Here is a 15438-nt window from a genome sequence, read left to right as displayed (position 1 = left end):
CTTCCATAGCTGGAACTCTGTCACTTTTTCCATGTGTAACAACAACCAGCTTAGCAATGCTAGCAATGGAAAAGGTACACAAATTAATTCAAACAAATTCTTGCAAGGAGAAAAATATATGGCATCTCATCTCTCACATTCATACAAAAATCACTTTTCACCTTCACTGTATTTAAAAAGAACAACAATTCAAGGGAGTCCGTAAAATCCTTTAGGTAGCAATTTCAGGGCTTACCTTCCCTATTTATTATGAAACTGTATGAGTAGCTCTAGAAAAAGATTAAAGCTTTGGACAATTCTTAAACACTCCCAAACTTAAAATTCCCTATAGATTCTTGTCATGTAAGTTGTAACTTGTGGCTTCATTTAGGATTTGGATATCTCCTTCTTACTCACTTTCTGCAGAGATAAAGAAATCAATCTCAAAGAAAGGGGGCTAGTGGCATCAATCTGGCCAGATGAGCCATGTCACCATCCTAACTACCTGAATGTGCCTTGATATTGAGCCATCTGGGTTCTACTTTTAATTGGAGACAGGTCTCCTCTCATTTGATACCAAGGTGGTCCTTTGTCAGAAAATCTAGGGTTGGGATTCTTAAAATAGGATCACAAGGACACACTGTTTTAAATTGCAGATTCCTGGGCCTAACCTCAGAAATCTTTCTGGGTCCAGAGGTGAAAAGCTCCTAAGGTGAGAGCCAGGGTCCCTGGGTTTCTTCTTTCCATGACAATCATGTGTCTCATTTGCATCTGTGTTCTTCAATCAAGATTGATTTCTCAGTGTCAGGTTTTGTCTCTGTACTTTTTTTATAACAGAGAAAGAAGTCAAACCTTCCTTTAGTCCTAATCATACCAATATCATACCTGAGATCCCAGTTTTCTGCCCCACAAAGGAAGCTTGACTGAAAGAATTATACTTTTTGGAAGCTATCCGAGAATACCAAGTGAGACAGTATTAAATGCATGACACCAGCTATTCTATGGCAACTATTAAAAAGTCAACTGGTAAGAGAAATACATGAGAAAATATCTGAGGTATATAGGATGGACAGCTTTTTAAAAGTGGGAAAAGGCTCCTATTCATCTGTCAGGATGAGTGGGCATTTTTGTTAGGATTTTGGAGCAACCCTATTCCACATGCTTCCAAATCTTCAAAGCTGACACGAGCCATGACACATCCCGGCACGGTGATACACAGGGAAAAGCTCTACCTGCCACAAGTTCAACTAATTGCTATTTTTCATACTTCAGATTAGTGAAAACTTCTTAAAATATCAAGTCTGTAGAGACAGCGTTATACAAACAACAAAATCCCCGAGAACTGAATCTTGGCTCCAACTTGTGTGACTCTGTGAGCTAAAGTGGGAAAAGATTAGTCATGGCCTTGTAGGTATTTGTAGTTAGGTCTGTGGTCTCTATTTGAGAGAACAAATGTCTGAGTGGCAACGTTCTCACCATCTCGAGGACTTTTAGAACCTGAAAGCTGCCCTCACATCCTAATTTCAAGAAGGAGGGAAAGCAGTGTGAAGCAACGTACCGATGGCAGGACCCCCTTGCTTCTTTTCTTCCAAGATGGCTGCCAGGTCTTTGTGCATGGATTTATGCTGCTGGCTGGCCAGTGGCTGTTCCAACTCTGGGCTTCTCACTTTTAAAAGTTGATTTGCCTTCTTGATCTTCTGACTATACTGCCTGGCCATCATAAAAACCCTGCTTCTTGTCTTATCACTGACATCCATCCCGGTGTCAGGGATTTCCAAGTCTGGTTGGGACAGAGTGCTGCTGTTGGCCAAGTCATAGGGGTTTTCCATGGGAGGTGTTTCACTGGCCAAAGACAGCCGGTTAAGACTCATAAAGGAGGCTTCTTTAGAAATCAGATCCTCTTCAAAAGGGCAGTTGGCCCAGCCAGCTCTGCCAGGCTTGTCTTTCAGGGGCGTGAGGAAAGTGTGACCTTCAGGAAGCGAGAGGGTAGACACAGAATGCACTGCATCTCTGCCCAGCTCAGGCGTGCTCTCGGAGTGCAGCCTGTCTGGCACGTCATCTTTGCTGACAGGAAATGCTGCAAGGAGCCGGTCTCTAGCTTTGACTTCGTTTTTCTTGATGTAATTTTCCAGGTCATTCCAGATTTCATCTACTTCTTCAGACAACTTATCAGATATAGATTTATCACCTATAGATAGGTTACAGCTGAAAGAGTTATAGAGCAAACTCAAATAATCATTATCAGAAGGCCCCTGGTGGTAAGGAGCTTCATCCTCGCTGAACTGGAGGCTATCCTGGGAAATGAAGGGCCTCAGACTGTCACAGCAGGCAAAGTCGGCTTCCAGACCTAAGAAGGTGCTCCTCTTGGGACGCTTCAGGCTGCTGCAGTTAAAATCCAGCGAGGGTGGATCTGGGAGCCCTATGGTGTCATAGATGTTTTCCTCAACCATCTGGAGTTCGTGTGTGCTTTGGTTCGATGCCTGGCAACCTGTTAGAGCTCCTTCCCTTTTTGTGTGCAGAGAGCTCTTCTCGTGGCCAGCTTGCTTCTTTGAGAAGGCTAGCTCTGGGGTGCTCTTGGGGCGAACAGAGTCCCTGGTTATTTTGAGGGGTGTGGATTCAGCTTCTTCCCGTTTTGCAACCATTAGTTTTAAGTCCTCGTAACTTATGTTATCATAGACATGGTCTATATCATCAATAGTCAACTCTATAGATGACCCAAAGGGAGTCATTCCGTCCTGCCCTTCTGTTTTAGGGTCACTCTGTAGTTCCCTTCGGGGGCTGTACTGAGAGCCACCACTGTCCCTAATTCTTATTTCAGGAGTGCATGTATTGCTCTCACCAGCACTACTGGCCCGCCTGACAACCCGGTGGCTGGAGCTGGTGGTCTCTGTGGGCTCAATCTGTCCCATGTGCCAACTGCAAGGGCGACTGGAAGTGCTGTCTTCACACAGTCTGGTAGAGTTCAGATCTGAGGAGGAGAAGGACGGCACGAACATCTGATAATCATCTTCATCATCCTCGTTCTCCTGAGGGGACCGACGACTGGGAAACAAGGCTTGTCTGATCTGGTGGTCTGTCCAGATGTTTCTGATGGCTCCACCCCCACGAAGCACGTTGATAATGGCAGAACTGCTTGGCTGATTGTTCCTTTGGGCGGGAGATGGCCGGGTTGAGGTCCGCTGGGGAGACCCTTCCTCTCTGGAAGCCTGAAGTGGATAGAAACATATTGATTGAACTGCCGTGACATGGACACATAACATATGACGCTCTCTTGGTTTTTACACATTGCTTCTCCCGCTGGACTATAATGTTCATAAAGCCAATGATCAGTACATGTTGTTGATATTAATGTAGTTAAAAAGCACCTCTTCAGATTTTTACAAAAGGGGCTGAAAGGACAGGAACTGATATTTACTTAGAAATAGGCTAGGCCATTTGCAGACATTCTCCACACTTAACGTTCATAGTCACTCAGTGAATTAGACATGATTGTACCAATTTCACATAAGGTAATCCAGGATCTCTCCAGTCAGTAGAAAGGCTAGGGCACAAACTTAAGTCTGACTCCAAACCCCTTACCCTAATGCAGGGAATCAGCAAAATACAGAAAACTCTTAAATACTTCCAATAATGTGCCCTTGGTAAATAACATTATATAAATGAACATATATAGGTATCAAGGGCCATTGTATCTGGTTTCTATCTGAGGCTTGACTCCCAGGAGTTTTTTTGTGATTTCTGGTATATGAGAAGCCTCTGTCAGTAATCCGACTCCACACCTTAAAGCTTTCCCTGAAATCTGCAGACCTACAATGCACTTGACTGGCATTGCCTTGGTTTATAGATTCTAGGCAGAGAGCCTTTGTTGCAGACATATAACTTAATCCATTGTTAATTTAATAAACATTTTACTTTCTTTCAAAATACATTTAATTAAGTAATATTTAGATACTTGTTAGGAAATAAAATATTGTGACATTAACAATTTCTAATAAAAAAAAAAACCCAATGGAGTCATTTATAACTTGTAACCTTTCTTGATGGAGCTGAATTGTGCAGATAGAGGGTGTGGACAGCCCTCTGACGCCCTCTGTAGGTATAAGAATTAGCCTCAAAGAGTTGAAAGAGTTAAGACCTGTTCAAACTCATTAATAGCAAGGACATATTTTCTGGTCAAAACACTACAGTAACCTATTAGAAATGTCAAATTAGAAGAATGAAAATTAACAAGAATTTTTCATCACTTGTCGATGAAATTGGGATACATATTACCTTGAAATAACCTGCTAACAATATGTCTTTCTATCTGCCTGCCTGCATGTCTACCAGGAAGGAAGAGTAGGGAAGACAAGAATAAAATTTCATCCTGAATGCTATTTTTCCATGACAACTTTGAAATTAAAAAGAATCTCATTTAATCTTTTGCTTTTTTTTTCACAAGATCAAATTGTTGATCATTTGAGGCCTAGGAATGTATGAATATGCACATATATGGATATATACACACTAAATACATATATAATATTTTATTTTATTTATGGTTCTATTTTTTTCTTTACCCTTTAGTATCTCTCCCTTTTTTTCTTACTCAGATTGTACTGGTATCATGTTATAAAATACAGACACCCAGTAACTATGTTTTATAAAATAAGTTAGTATTAACTAGTGAAATCGTGACAAACAATCTAAAAGTGTAACAAAAGGATTTTGTGAACAGCCAGAAGTAATACCTTCTTAAAATCTTCCATCCCAGAAAGATTCCCAGACACTTCAGAAAATTAGAAAACCTGAATTTTTAATATCAAAAGATATTTTTAAGGTAATTACTTAGAAAGGAAGATAGCAGGACTTTGGAAACTGATATTTTACATCAAGTAAATCATTAGGAGAACTGAAACAGCTCTTTTTTTTTTTTATGATAGGCACACAGTGAGAGAGAGAGAGAGGCAGAGACACAGGCAGAGGGAGAAGCAGGCTCCATACACTGGGAGCCTGACGTGGGATTCGATCCCGGGTCTCCAGGATCGCGCCCTGGGCCAAAGGCAGGCGCCAAACCGCTGCGCCACCCAGGGATCCCTGAAACAGCTCTTAGATGGAGAAATAATCAGTATGTGGATTTGACATAACATAGACGTGTGTGGTTTAGATATCTCAATTTCAGTAGAGCCATGATGAACATTTCCCCCTCCCCATTTTTCTACATTCTTAGCCTTAGAGCCATTAATAATAAGATGATGATAGCTACCATTTGTGGAGCACTTGCTTTGCTCCATATTCTGTACTAAGTACTTTTTCTTTTAAGATTTTAGTTTTAAGTAATCTCTACACCCAATGTGGGGCTTGAACTCACAATCCCGAGATAGAGAGTCACATGCTCCACTGACTGAGCTAGCCAGGCATCCCTGTACTAAGCACTTTTAAAAATACATTTTTGCATTTAGTCTTATAATGATTCTGTACATTAGCAAACTAAGTCTTGGTAAGGTTAGCAACTTGCCTGTCATCATATAGCATAGGATTGACAGAAATGGATTTGAATCTATACCTGAATCCAAGCATGACTTTAACAGCCCCCCTCTCTTTCTTGCTCTTGCTCTCTCTCCCTCCTTCCTTCCCTTTTGTCTACACACACACACACACACACACACACACACACACACACACACACACGGCCTTAGAATATGTATTCTGGGAGAAATATGAAGCTATTATTAAGGAATGTTTCCTGTTATAAACTCTTTAACCATTAGTAAATCTGTTCTCCTTGCATTTGGTATTGTTTGTTCTTGTTAGGATATGGAATTTTACCACTAAGGAAAAAGTACATTGCTTTACTTCTTTCTTGTCTTCAAATTTTATGAGGTTTAGTTAGTCCCCATATGGAGGCTTGGCTTGATCACTATTGTCGAAAGTTTCCAGCAAGCTCTTGAGATTCTATCCTGAGGACTGGTGGAGCGATCCCTTCTACCTAACACGACCGAGAGCCTAGCTCCATGATCCTAGTTTGGCTGCCTTAAAGAGGAGGGCGCCTTCTGCAGTACTTGTTTATGAAAACAATGTAGATTTAAAAAAATCAAAATTTCATGTTGTATTTCAGGAGAATAACCAACTAATAAGTTTCAAAAGCTTCCAAATATGTGCTACTTGAAAAAAAAATTCACATGCTCTAATTAAGAAAATTACTTTGAGGTAAGACTGTTGATTTTTAGACATGTGATTGGAGTTATTGGAAAGATACAGCATTTATTAATAAGGTTACTTGGGCCCTGTGCTCAGGAGTGCTACGGTGGAATTGTGGGGAAAGAGTTTCATAACCGCATCCTTACAGATATAGAACATTAAACAAAACCCACAATCCATTCTCTAAGAATTGTTAACCTAGATAATTAGTCAGTAGACAATGGGACATGGTTTACTAAGGTCAGGATACAATATCTATTCTTCATAGGTAATAAATTTGGATAGACATCTTCCAATAGGGCATATCATTTTTATTCCTCCTCTCTCCTAACCTTTTATCAGAGGAAGAAAAGTCCAAACTTCATATGATGAAGTTTCATTATACTTCTCATCATGCTTCTCATACTAGTAGCCAGCCCATATTCTTAGAAGGGGAGCTCTGTGACCAAAGGCTGATGTTTTGATAAGAGGGTAACATTCGGGAGGCAGGAGCCTTGGTCTTACATGCTTAGAGGTGCAGGGCAATGTGGGGTGCGTCACACTAGTCCTTAGGATATGTGTAGTACACCCTAGGAAAGCTTACAGCTTTTGAGGTGAGAGGGGAATGAAGAGATCATTACCTTAGTTCTGAGAAATGAAGCCAGAGGAAGAGGGAGGTTATAAGGATGAATCGTTACTTAAATCCATCTCAAATTGTAAAATAATTGCTTACATTTGGAATACGGGCTGGGGGTGAGATATATAAGGGTATCTATACGGGGTGCCTAAGTAAACATTTCAAAATAAGAAATGTAATAGTGTTTACCTTTTGGATGTCTTGTGCTGTTTCTGAAAAATAAAAGATTTTAAAAGAATTAATTTTAAGGATTAAAAATGTACTGCATGCATATGTAAATACCCCTATTTTATAGGATTTTAAAACTTGTCAATAACTGAAGCCCAAGAGGCGTTGGGGCCCTTTAGACTTCATTTTCAGAAAATGTCTCTCAGTTATCCTTGTTATATAGCTTGTAGTATATGTAGAAAAGAAAAAACCTTACATACATCTGAGTGTCAAGTACCTTTCTTAATCCCTGAGGGCAACAGACTAGTTCATGTTAATAAGTTTCAAAATCTTCCCCCCAAATATGTATTATCTGAAGTACATGCCCTAAGCCATGAAAGTCACTTAAACACAAGGCTATGCTTTTGTTAGTTTTTAAACATTTTATTGCTTTTCACTGAACAATACAGACAGCACTTAATACCAGGGTCACCTTGGCACTGTGCTAAGGAGCAGTTCAGGTGGGTTTCTGGGGAAGGTGTACCTAGCCACATCCTGACAAACTCCCTTTCAGATACCCCAATGACATGTGGCTCATCTTTAAACACTGTTTAATTATGAAAGCATATCAAGAAAACAGTGATTGATTCCTCTCAGCAAATCCCACCCTGTGGAAGTTACCATACTTATAGCAGTTTGATGGTCCTCTTCCCAGCTCCCATACCCACTGGCCCTAGCCCACCACAATGCATGGTTTTGTTTTTAAAATAAAAGTGCAATATGCAGCATTGTATTTCCTGCTAAATATATGTGGACACACTTGTCAGTAGGTAGAGGGGTACTCCATTCTTTTTGACTACTACAGAATATTCCACATAGTATTCCAGGATATACTACAACTTACTGGACTCTTTTCTACTTGATGGACATTTTATGTGCTGCAGAGAACACACACACTTGGATCTAGCCACACTTGGGGGAGCACTTATATATAGGAAGTGTACACTGTGAAATTTATAAAGGTGAAAAAAGGGAAATTGTTGAGTCAGTAGCAAATGTGTATTTTAAATTTAAATGGGCATTACCAAATTTTGCTCCACAAGGGTTGCAGATATTTATACACTATTCATTTTGGAGTGCCTGTTTTTCTATATTTTTTTGGTTGAGCTTATAGCTTTCCCTTCTCTATCTCCTTTAAATGTATTTAAATGATTTTTCAGATTACTAACTTGAGTGACCATTTATAAATTTTATTCATGATTTGTGTTTTTTTTTCTGTGAAACTGCCCAATTACATTCTTTGCCTTTGATTTTTATTTATTTAAAAAATATTTATTAAAAAAATAAAAATAAAAAATATTTATTTATTTGAGAGAGGGAGAATCTGAAGCAGACTTTGAACTGAGTGTGGAGCCTGATGCAGGGCTCAATCCCTGACCACGAGATCATGACCTGAGCTGAAACCAAGAGTTGGATGCTTAACCGACTATGCCACCCAGATGCCCCTCTGCCCTTTAAAAGACAGTCCTTTGTCTCTTCTCTTTGACATACGGAATTTCTTTACATAATAGTGATATTAATATTTTTATACCAGTTATCTACATTGCAGATATTTTATGTCATTTGGCTTTACATTATATAATGGGGCTCTATTACTTATAGAAGTTAATAAAATCTGTCAATTTATATGGTGTTTATGCTTTTGTGTGGTTTGACTCAGTGGATATCAGCAAGAATGAAAAAGACAAGATATTTTAGGACTTACCACTGGTCTTCAAAACTTTATGTGATCTTGAGGAAGGTTCTAGGGGAAAAAATAAGGTCAGCATCATTTGCAAAACCAAATCAAAGTTTTTTCTTTTAAATTATTTGAGCAAATTATTTGGGCTCTAGACACTTTTTAAAATTAAATATACCTGAATCCCTGTCACTTAGAGACACTTAACAGCAAGACATTCTCTCTGACTAAACTGTAGGATAGAATTTAAGCTTCGCAATAAGAAGTCCCATAATGGAAAACGACCCTACCCACAACTAGTAGAGCAATTTCCCGAGCTTTACCTACCACATACAGGGTGACAGTGTTCAATTTTATATCCTTACGCCAGACCCCTCTCCTGAGCCTCAGACCTCTAATGCTAACAATCAATCAATCTGGCGATAACCCCAGTGTGCCTGCAGACTGAACAAACCTAACACACCTCAAACTCACCAGTCTCCCCTATAACTGTTCTTTCATCCATGTTCTTTCTTTTAAATAATATTTTATTTATGTATTCATGAGAGACACAAAGAAAGAGGCAGAGACATAGGCAGAGGGAGAAGCAGGCTTCTTACTGGGAGCATGATGTGGATCTCAATCCTCACAGTGGGAATCACACCCTGAGCCAAAGGCAGATGCTCAACCGCTGAGCCACCCAAGCACCCTTCATCCAAGTTCTTATCTTGGTTGTCATGGACATTACCCACCCAAGTTAGCTATCAGGACATCATTCTAAATTTCTCCTGTTTTCCTCCATCACAGTCCTATGGGATTTCAACATTCTTCCTTCCCCTGCCAACCCATTCATCACTGTCTTAATCTAGGCCTTTATCATCTCTCCTCCAGACTAGATGGACAGCCTACTTCAGTTTCCACATCAAGCCAGAATTCTCTTTTTAAAAGGCAAACATTTTATTGCTGAAAATCCTTCTGTAGCTTGCAGGATCAAGCCCATACCTTCTGTAGCCCCAACCAGTTCTCTTTCTGATTTACCTTGCACACCTCCACCTCCACTCATAGCTCCATCCCATGTTCCAGCCAGGACAAACAACTGGCAATAGAGGTCTGCTCTAAGGTGTGCTGGCTCAAATCTCAGGGTCTTTGCATGTGCTATTCCTGCCCAATCTGCCTCCTCAGCTCCCAGACTCCATCCCAGGTGCTCTGCTCTGGGAAGCCTTCTCTCTCCTAGAGAGTTAATGCCCCCTCTCTCTACTTTATCTCTCTCTAAGCTTCCTTGCACTCAACCTCTGCCGCAGTCCATTATGCAGACTGGTTCTTATTCACCCTTTTTGAGTCTCCCATTGAACTATCACCTCCTAAGAAGCAGGAGTCACATGTATTATTTATTCTTACACTCCCTGTCCTCAGTGCAGTGCAGGAGGTGTTAGGTAGGTACTCAAGAGATACTGATTCAAATGACAAAAATATCTGAGGGCTAAGAGAACACTACAAGGAGCCTGGTTCAGCAAGCACAGGCTAAAGGTTTAGGTCTGAATGATCTTTTGTGTGTGCCATTTATAGGATATAATTTCCCCCAGTCTTAGTCAATAGGCTTTCAGTACCTGCATGCTAGTGGTAAGATGCTATGCAAAGCGAAACTAGTTGATTGGTATGTTTTATATTCCCCGGGAAATAGAGGGTTATGTAGAAACGTTTAGAATGAAAGCCTGACAGTCAGACTGAAAGGATCTTTCACTGCTTGTCCCCCACCCCCGCCTGCCAGATTCTTTTTTTTTCTTTTCTTTTTTCTTTTTTTTTTTTTTTCAGATTCTTGAATTTTGATCACAGCATCCTATTTACCAGATTTTCTTCTCAGCCGATACGGAGCCGAACCATCTTTAGAACCACACAATGCTTTCGTCTCTCCCTCAGGACTGTAACAGAAACCAGGATAATCTGCAAAGATAACCACAGGCACCGTAAGAATGAGGTGTTTGGCGACTTCTCAGAAGATCGGTACAACTTGTTTTGGGTTTCTAGGACTTTATTCTTTTTCATCAGACTTGGTGTGATCTCTCCTTTCGGGAAGCCCGGGTGGCTCAGTGGTTGAGCACTGCCTTCGGCCCAGGGCATGGTCCGGGGGTCCCGGGATCGAGTCCCACGTCCAGCTCCTTGCATGGAGCCTGCTTCTCCCTCGGCCTGTGTCTCTGCCTCTCTCTCTCTCTTTCTCTCTCTATCTCTCATGAATAAATAAATAAAATCTTAAAAAAAATCTCCCCAAATAAATAAAATCTTAAAAAAAAATCTCCCCACAGCTGACCTTGAATATATATCACAGGACTTTTCATTTATGTTAACACTTTCAGAAGTCTGTCAGTAAGGTAAGCTGCCCTTCTTGCACACATGTGCTCTCTCGGGCTCTCTCTTACACACTTACACACACACAGGCACACACATTCCCTATGTATTCTCCTTTTTCATGCATTAACAGGGCCATAACCGTATCTTTACCCTTTGTAGGAAGTTTATTAAGATGTATATGGTGTGGTTAATCTCCTACTGCCGTGCAGGATCATCTGCAACTTGATGACCCCCAGAGGTCAGAAAATTCTATTAAAATAAACATCACTGCAGCTGAACTTGTCAACAAGGCCCCTGACAGGCTGCCTGTGGTGATGGGCCACAGCAGAGACTCTCAGTGCAAAGCGACCTGGAGAATTCAATCAAAGAACAATTTCTCTGTCTGGCTTGGTGGTGGAGGATGTCGAGCTACTCCTACCCTATGGAAGCTGTCCTCCAGTAGAGTGACTCTTAATACTTTTCTAGATATTACTCTTTTCAACATTGATGAATGCTTTAGGTTCTCTTACCAGAAAAGGGATTTTCATTTAATTTCATAGTTTATGCCTCTATCTATCTAAGGGATACATACACAGACTGCAGATTAAGAAAATCAGGTCTAGGGGCACCTGGCTGGCTTATTTGATTAAGCATCAGACTCTTGATCTCAACTCAGGTCTTGATTTCAGGGTTGTGAGTTCAGGCCCCGCTCCTTGCCCAACAAGGAACCCACTTTAAAAAAAAAAAAAAGAAAGAAAGAAAATTGGATCTAATCCTCTAGCACTTTCATTGAACATCTGAAACCTGAGGTTAAACAATTTTAGGATGTGGCTGTAATAGGGTTCAGCTTCTTCAAGGGTGTCTAAAGTTCGAGAATATTCTGAGGATTGTAAAGACCACACACATTTGTCCAAAGTCCGTAGCAAAGTTACATAAATGAGGTCATTTGGCCCAATGGACTGGCCTACTCTGCTCATACCCGGCCAAGTCCAAAGTCAAGGTAGGGCAAATGAGGTGATTTTCCCAGGCTGGGTTACTCTGGCCTTGTCCTGGGCCTGGAAGAAAGGCGTGTGGTACCAATTAGTGGCTTGAAATCATTCTGTGCACGCACAGAACCTCATTGGTGTCCATGAACTAGCTCAGAGGCTGGGGGTAAGGACTTGATTCTGTTAAATGATGTCAGTCATAAAAATAGCAGACTCCTTCAGAGCCTCATCTTCCTCTTAAGTCTAACATGCCCATCTATGACGTTACTTTCTCTTTAGAGTGTTTTTATTAAAAACAAAAAATCTTAAAGAGCTTTCTGCTGAATAAAATGGGAGGATTTGGAAAAGACAGGGCAGCGGGCCTCAGCCTAGCCTTCTGAGATGACTCATGTCATCTCTCAGGAGCTGCTGGACAGTGAAATGGGGGATCTTAGCTACATGGTGCTGGGTGGGGGGGGGGCTCATCTTTCTACCTCACTAATGCTTCTTGTTTCCCCTGGAGAGTTAACCACCAGCTGTGTGGAGGGTGTGCCAATCGGTGTTCGCACCTGGGGAATGATTCCTCAAAAGTAAGTTATTTCAAATACTTTAAAAGTTTTTGTTAGACTTGGTTGTAAGTCTTTAATGCCTCTGATTCTTATTTAATCTGGGAGATAACAAGGATGTGATAAATGATGTTGAATGAGGTTTTATTTTGTAGGAAAGACCTCACTTGTATTTATTTTCTGCCTGTTTTATAAGCCCAGACATACAATCACATATGTGGGGCAGTTATGTTTTGAAATCTGTGCTGCACCAGGGAAACCATTAACTATCCTGTTGGCATGATTCTTACAGGTAATCAACAGAGACTTTCCTCTGATGGGGTGTGGTAGGAAGTGTATGTGAAGCTTTAATATTTGGTGGTGGCAGAGGGGAGGGTAAGAATTGACCCTAGCAGCATATCTGACATTCTTAGTTGACACAGAGATCTAGACCCATGGCCAGTCATCAGGTGAGTCACAGATAAACCAGGTAAAATCAATGTACAAACAAGTCAATGTGTTAGAAGAGATTACACCATCTGCGAGCTCTTCTATTAAAAGTGAATAGAGAACTGCTCCTTTCTTACAGTTGACATTTTTTTTAAATAAACTTTAAGCTAGAAAATATGATAGATGCAAGTAGACAGGAAAATGTCAAATTGTATTAAAAAAAACCCAAAACTTACGAATGGCATCCATTTCAAGTATTGCTTGCTTGGCCTGAAAGAGAGAAAGTATAGCTATAATTGTAATTACTTTCTGTTTCTTCTTTAAACTACCAATAATAATATAGGTCTTATCCACCTGAATAAGGGATTTTTTGGAAAAGCTTTAAAGAACCCATTATTTCTTTTAGGCACTAACACATAGTTAAGGGCTTCAAACAGATGAGCATCCTCCTGGTGAGCAATAGGTGCTACACAATTGATGCACTAGAGCTAAGCTTAAAGTCTTCATCTGGAAGGAGGCAAGGGGAGAAGGGGAGAGGGAGAGGAAGAGACAGAGAGACAGGGAGAGACAGAAGGAGAGGGAAAAGGAGAGGAAGGAAGGAGAGGGAGCGGGAAGCCTTTCAGTAAAGTTTCTAAAACCTGGCTGATCATTAGCATCTGTTGGTTAGCTCATTCTACATATATGTTTGTGTGTGTGTGTGTGTGTGTGTGTGTGTATTTGTTCATGAGAGACAGAGAGAGAGGTTGGCAGAGACATAGGCAGAGGGAGAAGCAGGCTCCACGCAGAAAGCCCGATGTGGGACTCGATCCCAGGATCATGACCTGAGCCAAAGGCAGACACTCAGCCACTGAGCCACCCAGGCATTCCTGGTCAGCTCATTATAAGATGTAGATTCCTGCTACCCAACCCTGATCTACTGAACCCAACCTTGATCTACTGAACTAGGGATAGGGCCTAGGACCTATATACCACTAGCCTTCTCCAAATCACTGGGGCCTTATAACTATTTTGAATTGTTGCAAAACAGGTTGCTAGAAGTTTCCTGTTTTCTTCCTTCCAAATGCTATGTGATTATCCTTAGCTTAACTCTCCTGGCTCCCTACAGCACCCCTGCAACTACCACCTCTTTCATGTGCCCTAAAATCTCCCTAAAGGAGCTGTGGTGTGGGTGTGGGGGAGGGTCCTGAGGATGTACTTTGTGATGCCACCTCTGCCGCTTACCTGGCTGGGTGCTTTCATAGCTGGATGTGTTTCCTTAACCACAAATGGCAAGACAGGACCTACCTTTCAGGGTTGCTACTAGACCCAAATGATGGGCACTCAATCCGGAGAAGTTACCACCCATCTGCCAAGGGCCTGGCCCAGGTATACCTCCACTCTGGCTTCTTTCATACATCTCCCCACCTCAACCCCAACCTTCGCAGCTTTAATGTCTTGAAGCTTCTTTTTATTGTTACTGCTGCCAATATTATTAATGTTTAGGGAAATATAAGGAAGATTGTTAGTTACTCTAAAGCAAATCATTTTGCCTAAGGATTCAAAGAGGGGGAAAAATTACTTTACGTAGGCTTTCTTGCTCCCTCATGTCACTTTCTTTGTTGAAAGGTCATATAACTTAGCCTACAAACATTGGGCTAAAAAATCATCTCACAAATAATTGCACTTGTATTTTGCCACAATCTGGGATAGCAAAGATATTTAGGCTAAATGATAATATTTAGTTAAAAAAAAAAAAAGAGAGGCTAAAAAAAAAAAAGCCTTGATGCAATCATCTTAAGCTTGAAAAAACAAATGGTTAGATTTTTATAACACTGATATTTTTATCATATAGTCAGAGTTTGAGATTACTAGTTGGAATTAATTTCAAGTGCAGATGTGAGCTTGATTTCTGTAAAGTGCATTTACAGATCCAGGTGGAATATATAAAATGCAAAAGTCTCTCCTGGCTCTCTTTGTTCTCAATCTAGATGAGAGTGTGTTTATATATCACCTATATGAATAAATAAAATGGCTAGTTCCAAGAAGTTTCCTGGTTATCTATACATGTAGACTTTAAGAACTAAGAACTCAGTTTTGTTTTTTTTTTAATCCTGTCGCGACCTTTAATTTCAGAAAAGTACTATTCCCACATTTTCCTCTAGGAGTCAGCCAGGGACCATCACTGAATTAAAGGACCGGAAGGAGGTTGGGAGCCACACAAAGGAATTTCCAACAGCTTGTGGTAATAGTGCCAGACCGGTGATGTGTTTTTTGATGTTTACAAGAATTCTCATTATGTGTTTCTTTTATTTAAGAGGAATAAACAGATTTTAAAAGCTTTGGAGAAAAAAATTTAAGGAAAAATCTTGGAGAAAGAAGTGAAAAGTTCAGCTTAATAAATCTGTTTCAATCAAATAGAAAATTATTATAACATCATAGTGGATAAAATATATTAAATAGATGTATCTTCATTGCCACTGGCAGCAATGTGGCTCAGACTTGTTTTCTGCACCCAGACAGACCTGGGTTTGACTC

General features: G+C 40.6%; 1 protein-coding gene across 5 annotated transcripts in view; it reads right to left on the bottom strand.

Annotated features, from left to right (window-relative positions):
- The window catches only part of PLEKHG1 (pleckstrin homology and RhoGEF domain containing G1), a 223772-nt gene that overhangs the window by 7610 nt on the left and 200724 nt on the right, over nucleotides 1-15438 (bottom strand). For all 5 annotated transcript variants that reach the window (XM_055310115.1, XM_055310114.1, XM_055310112.1 and 2 more), the window contains 5 exons: nucleotides 13161-13194; nucleotides 10485-10580; nucleotides 8688-8726; nucleotides 6965-6987; nucleotides 1538-3185 (listed from right to left, as the gene is read on the bottom strand). In XM_055310115.1, the coding sequence (XP_055166090.1) occupies nucleotides 1538-3185; nucleotides 6965-6987; nucleotides 8688-8726; nucleotides 10485-10580; nucleotides 13161-13194 (1840 nt within the window). The remainder of the gene's footprint in view (nucleotides 1-1537; nucleotides 3186-6964; nucleotides 6988-8687; nucleotides 8727-10484; nucleotides 10581-13160; nucleotides 13195-15438) is intronic.

Source organism: Nyctereutes procyonoides, unplaced genomic scaffold (assembly GCF_905146905.1).
Source record: "Nyctereutes procyonoides isolate TBG_1078 unplaced genomic scaffold, NYPRO_anot_genome, whole genome shotgun sequence".
Classification (NCBI taxonomy): Eukaryota; Metazoa; Chordata; class Mammalia; order Carnivora; family Canidae; genus Nyctereutes; species Nyctereutes procyonoides.
Note: the sequence above shows the minus strand (reverse complement) of the source record. Positions and strands in the feature narration are given on the sequence as shown.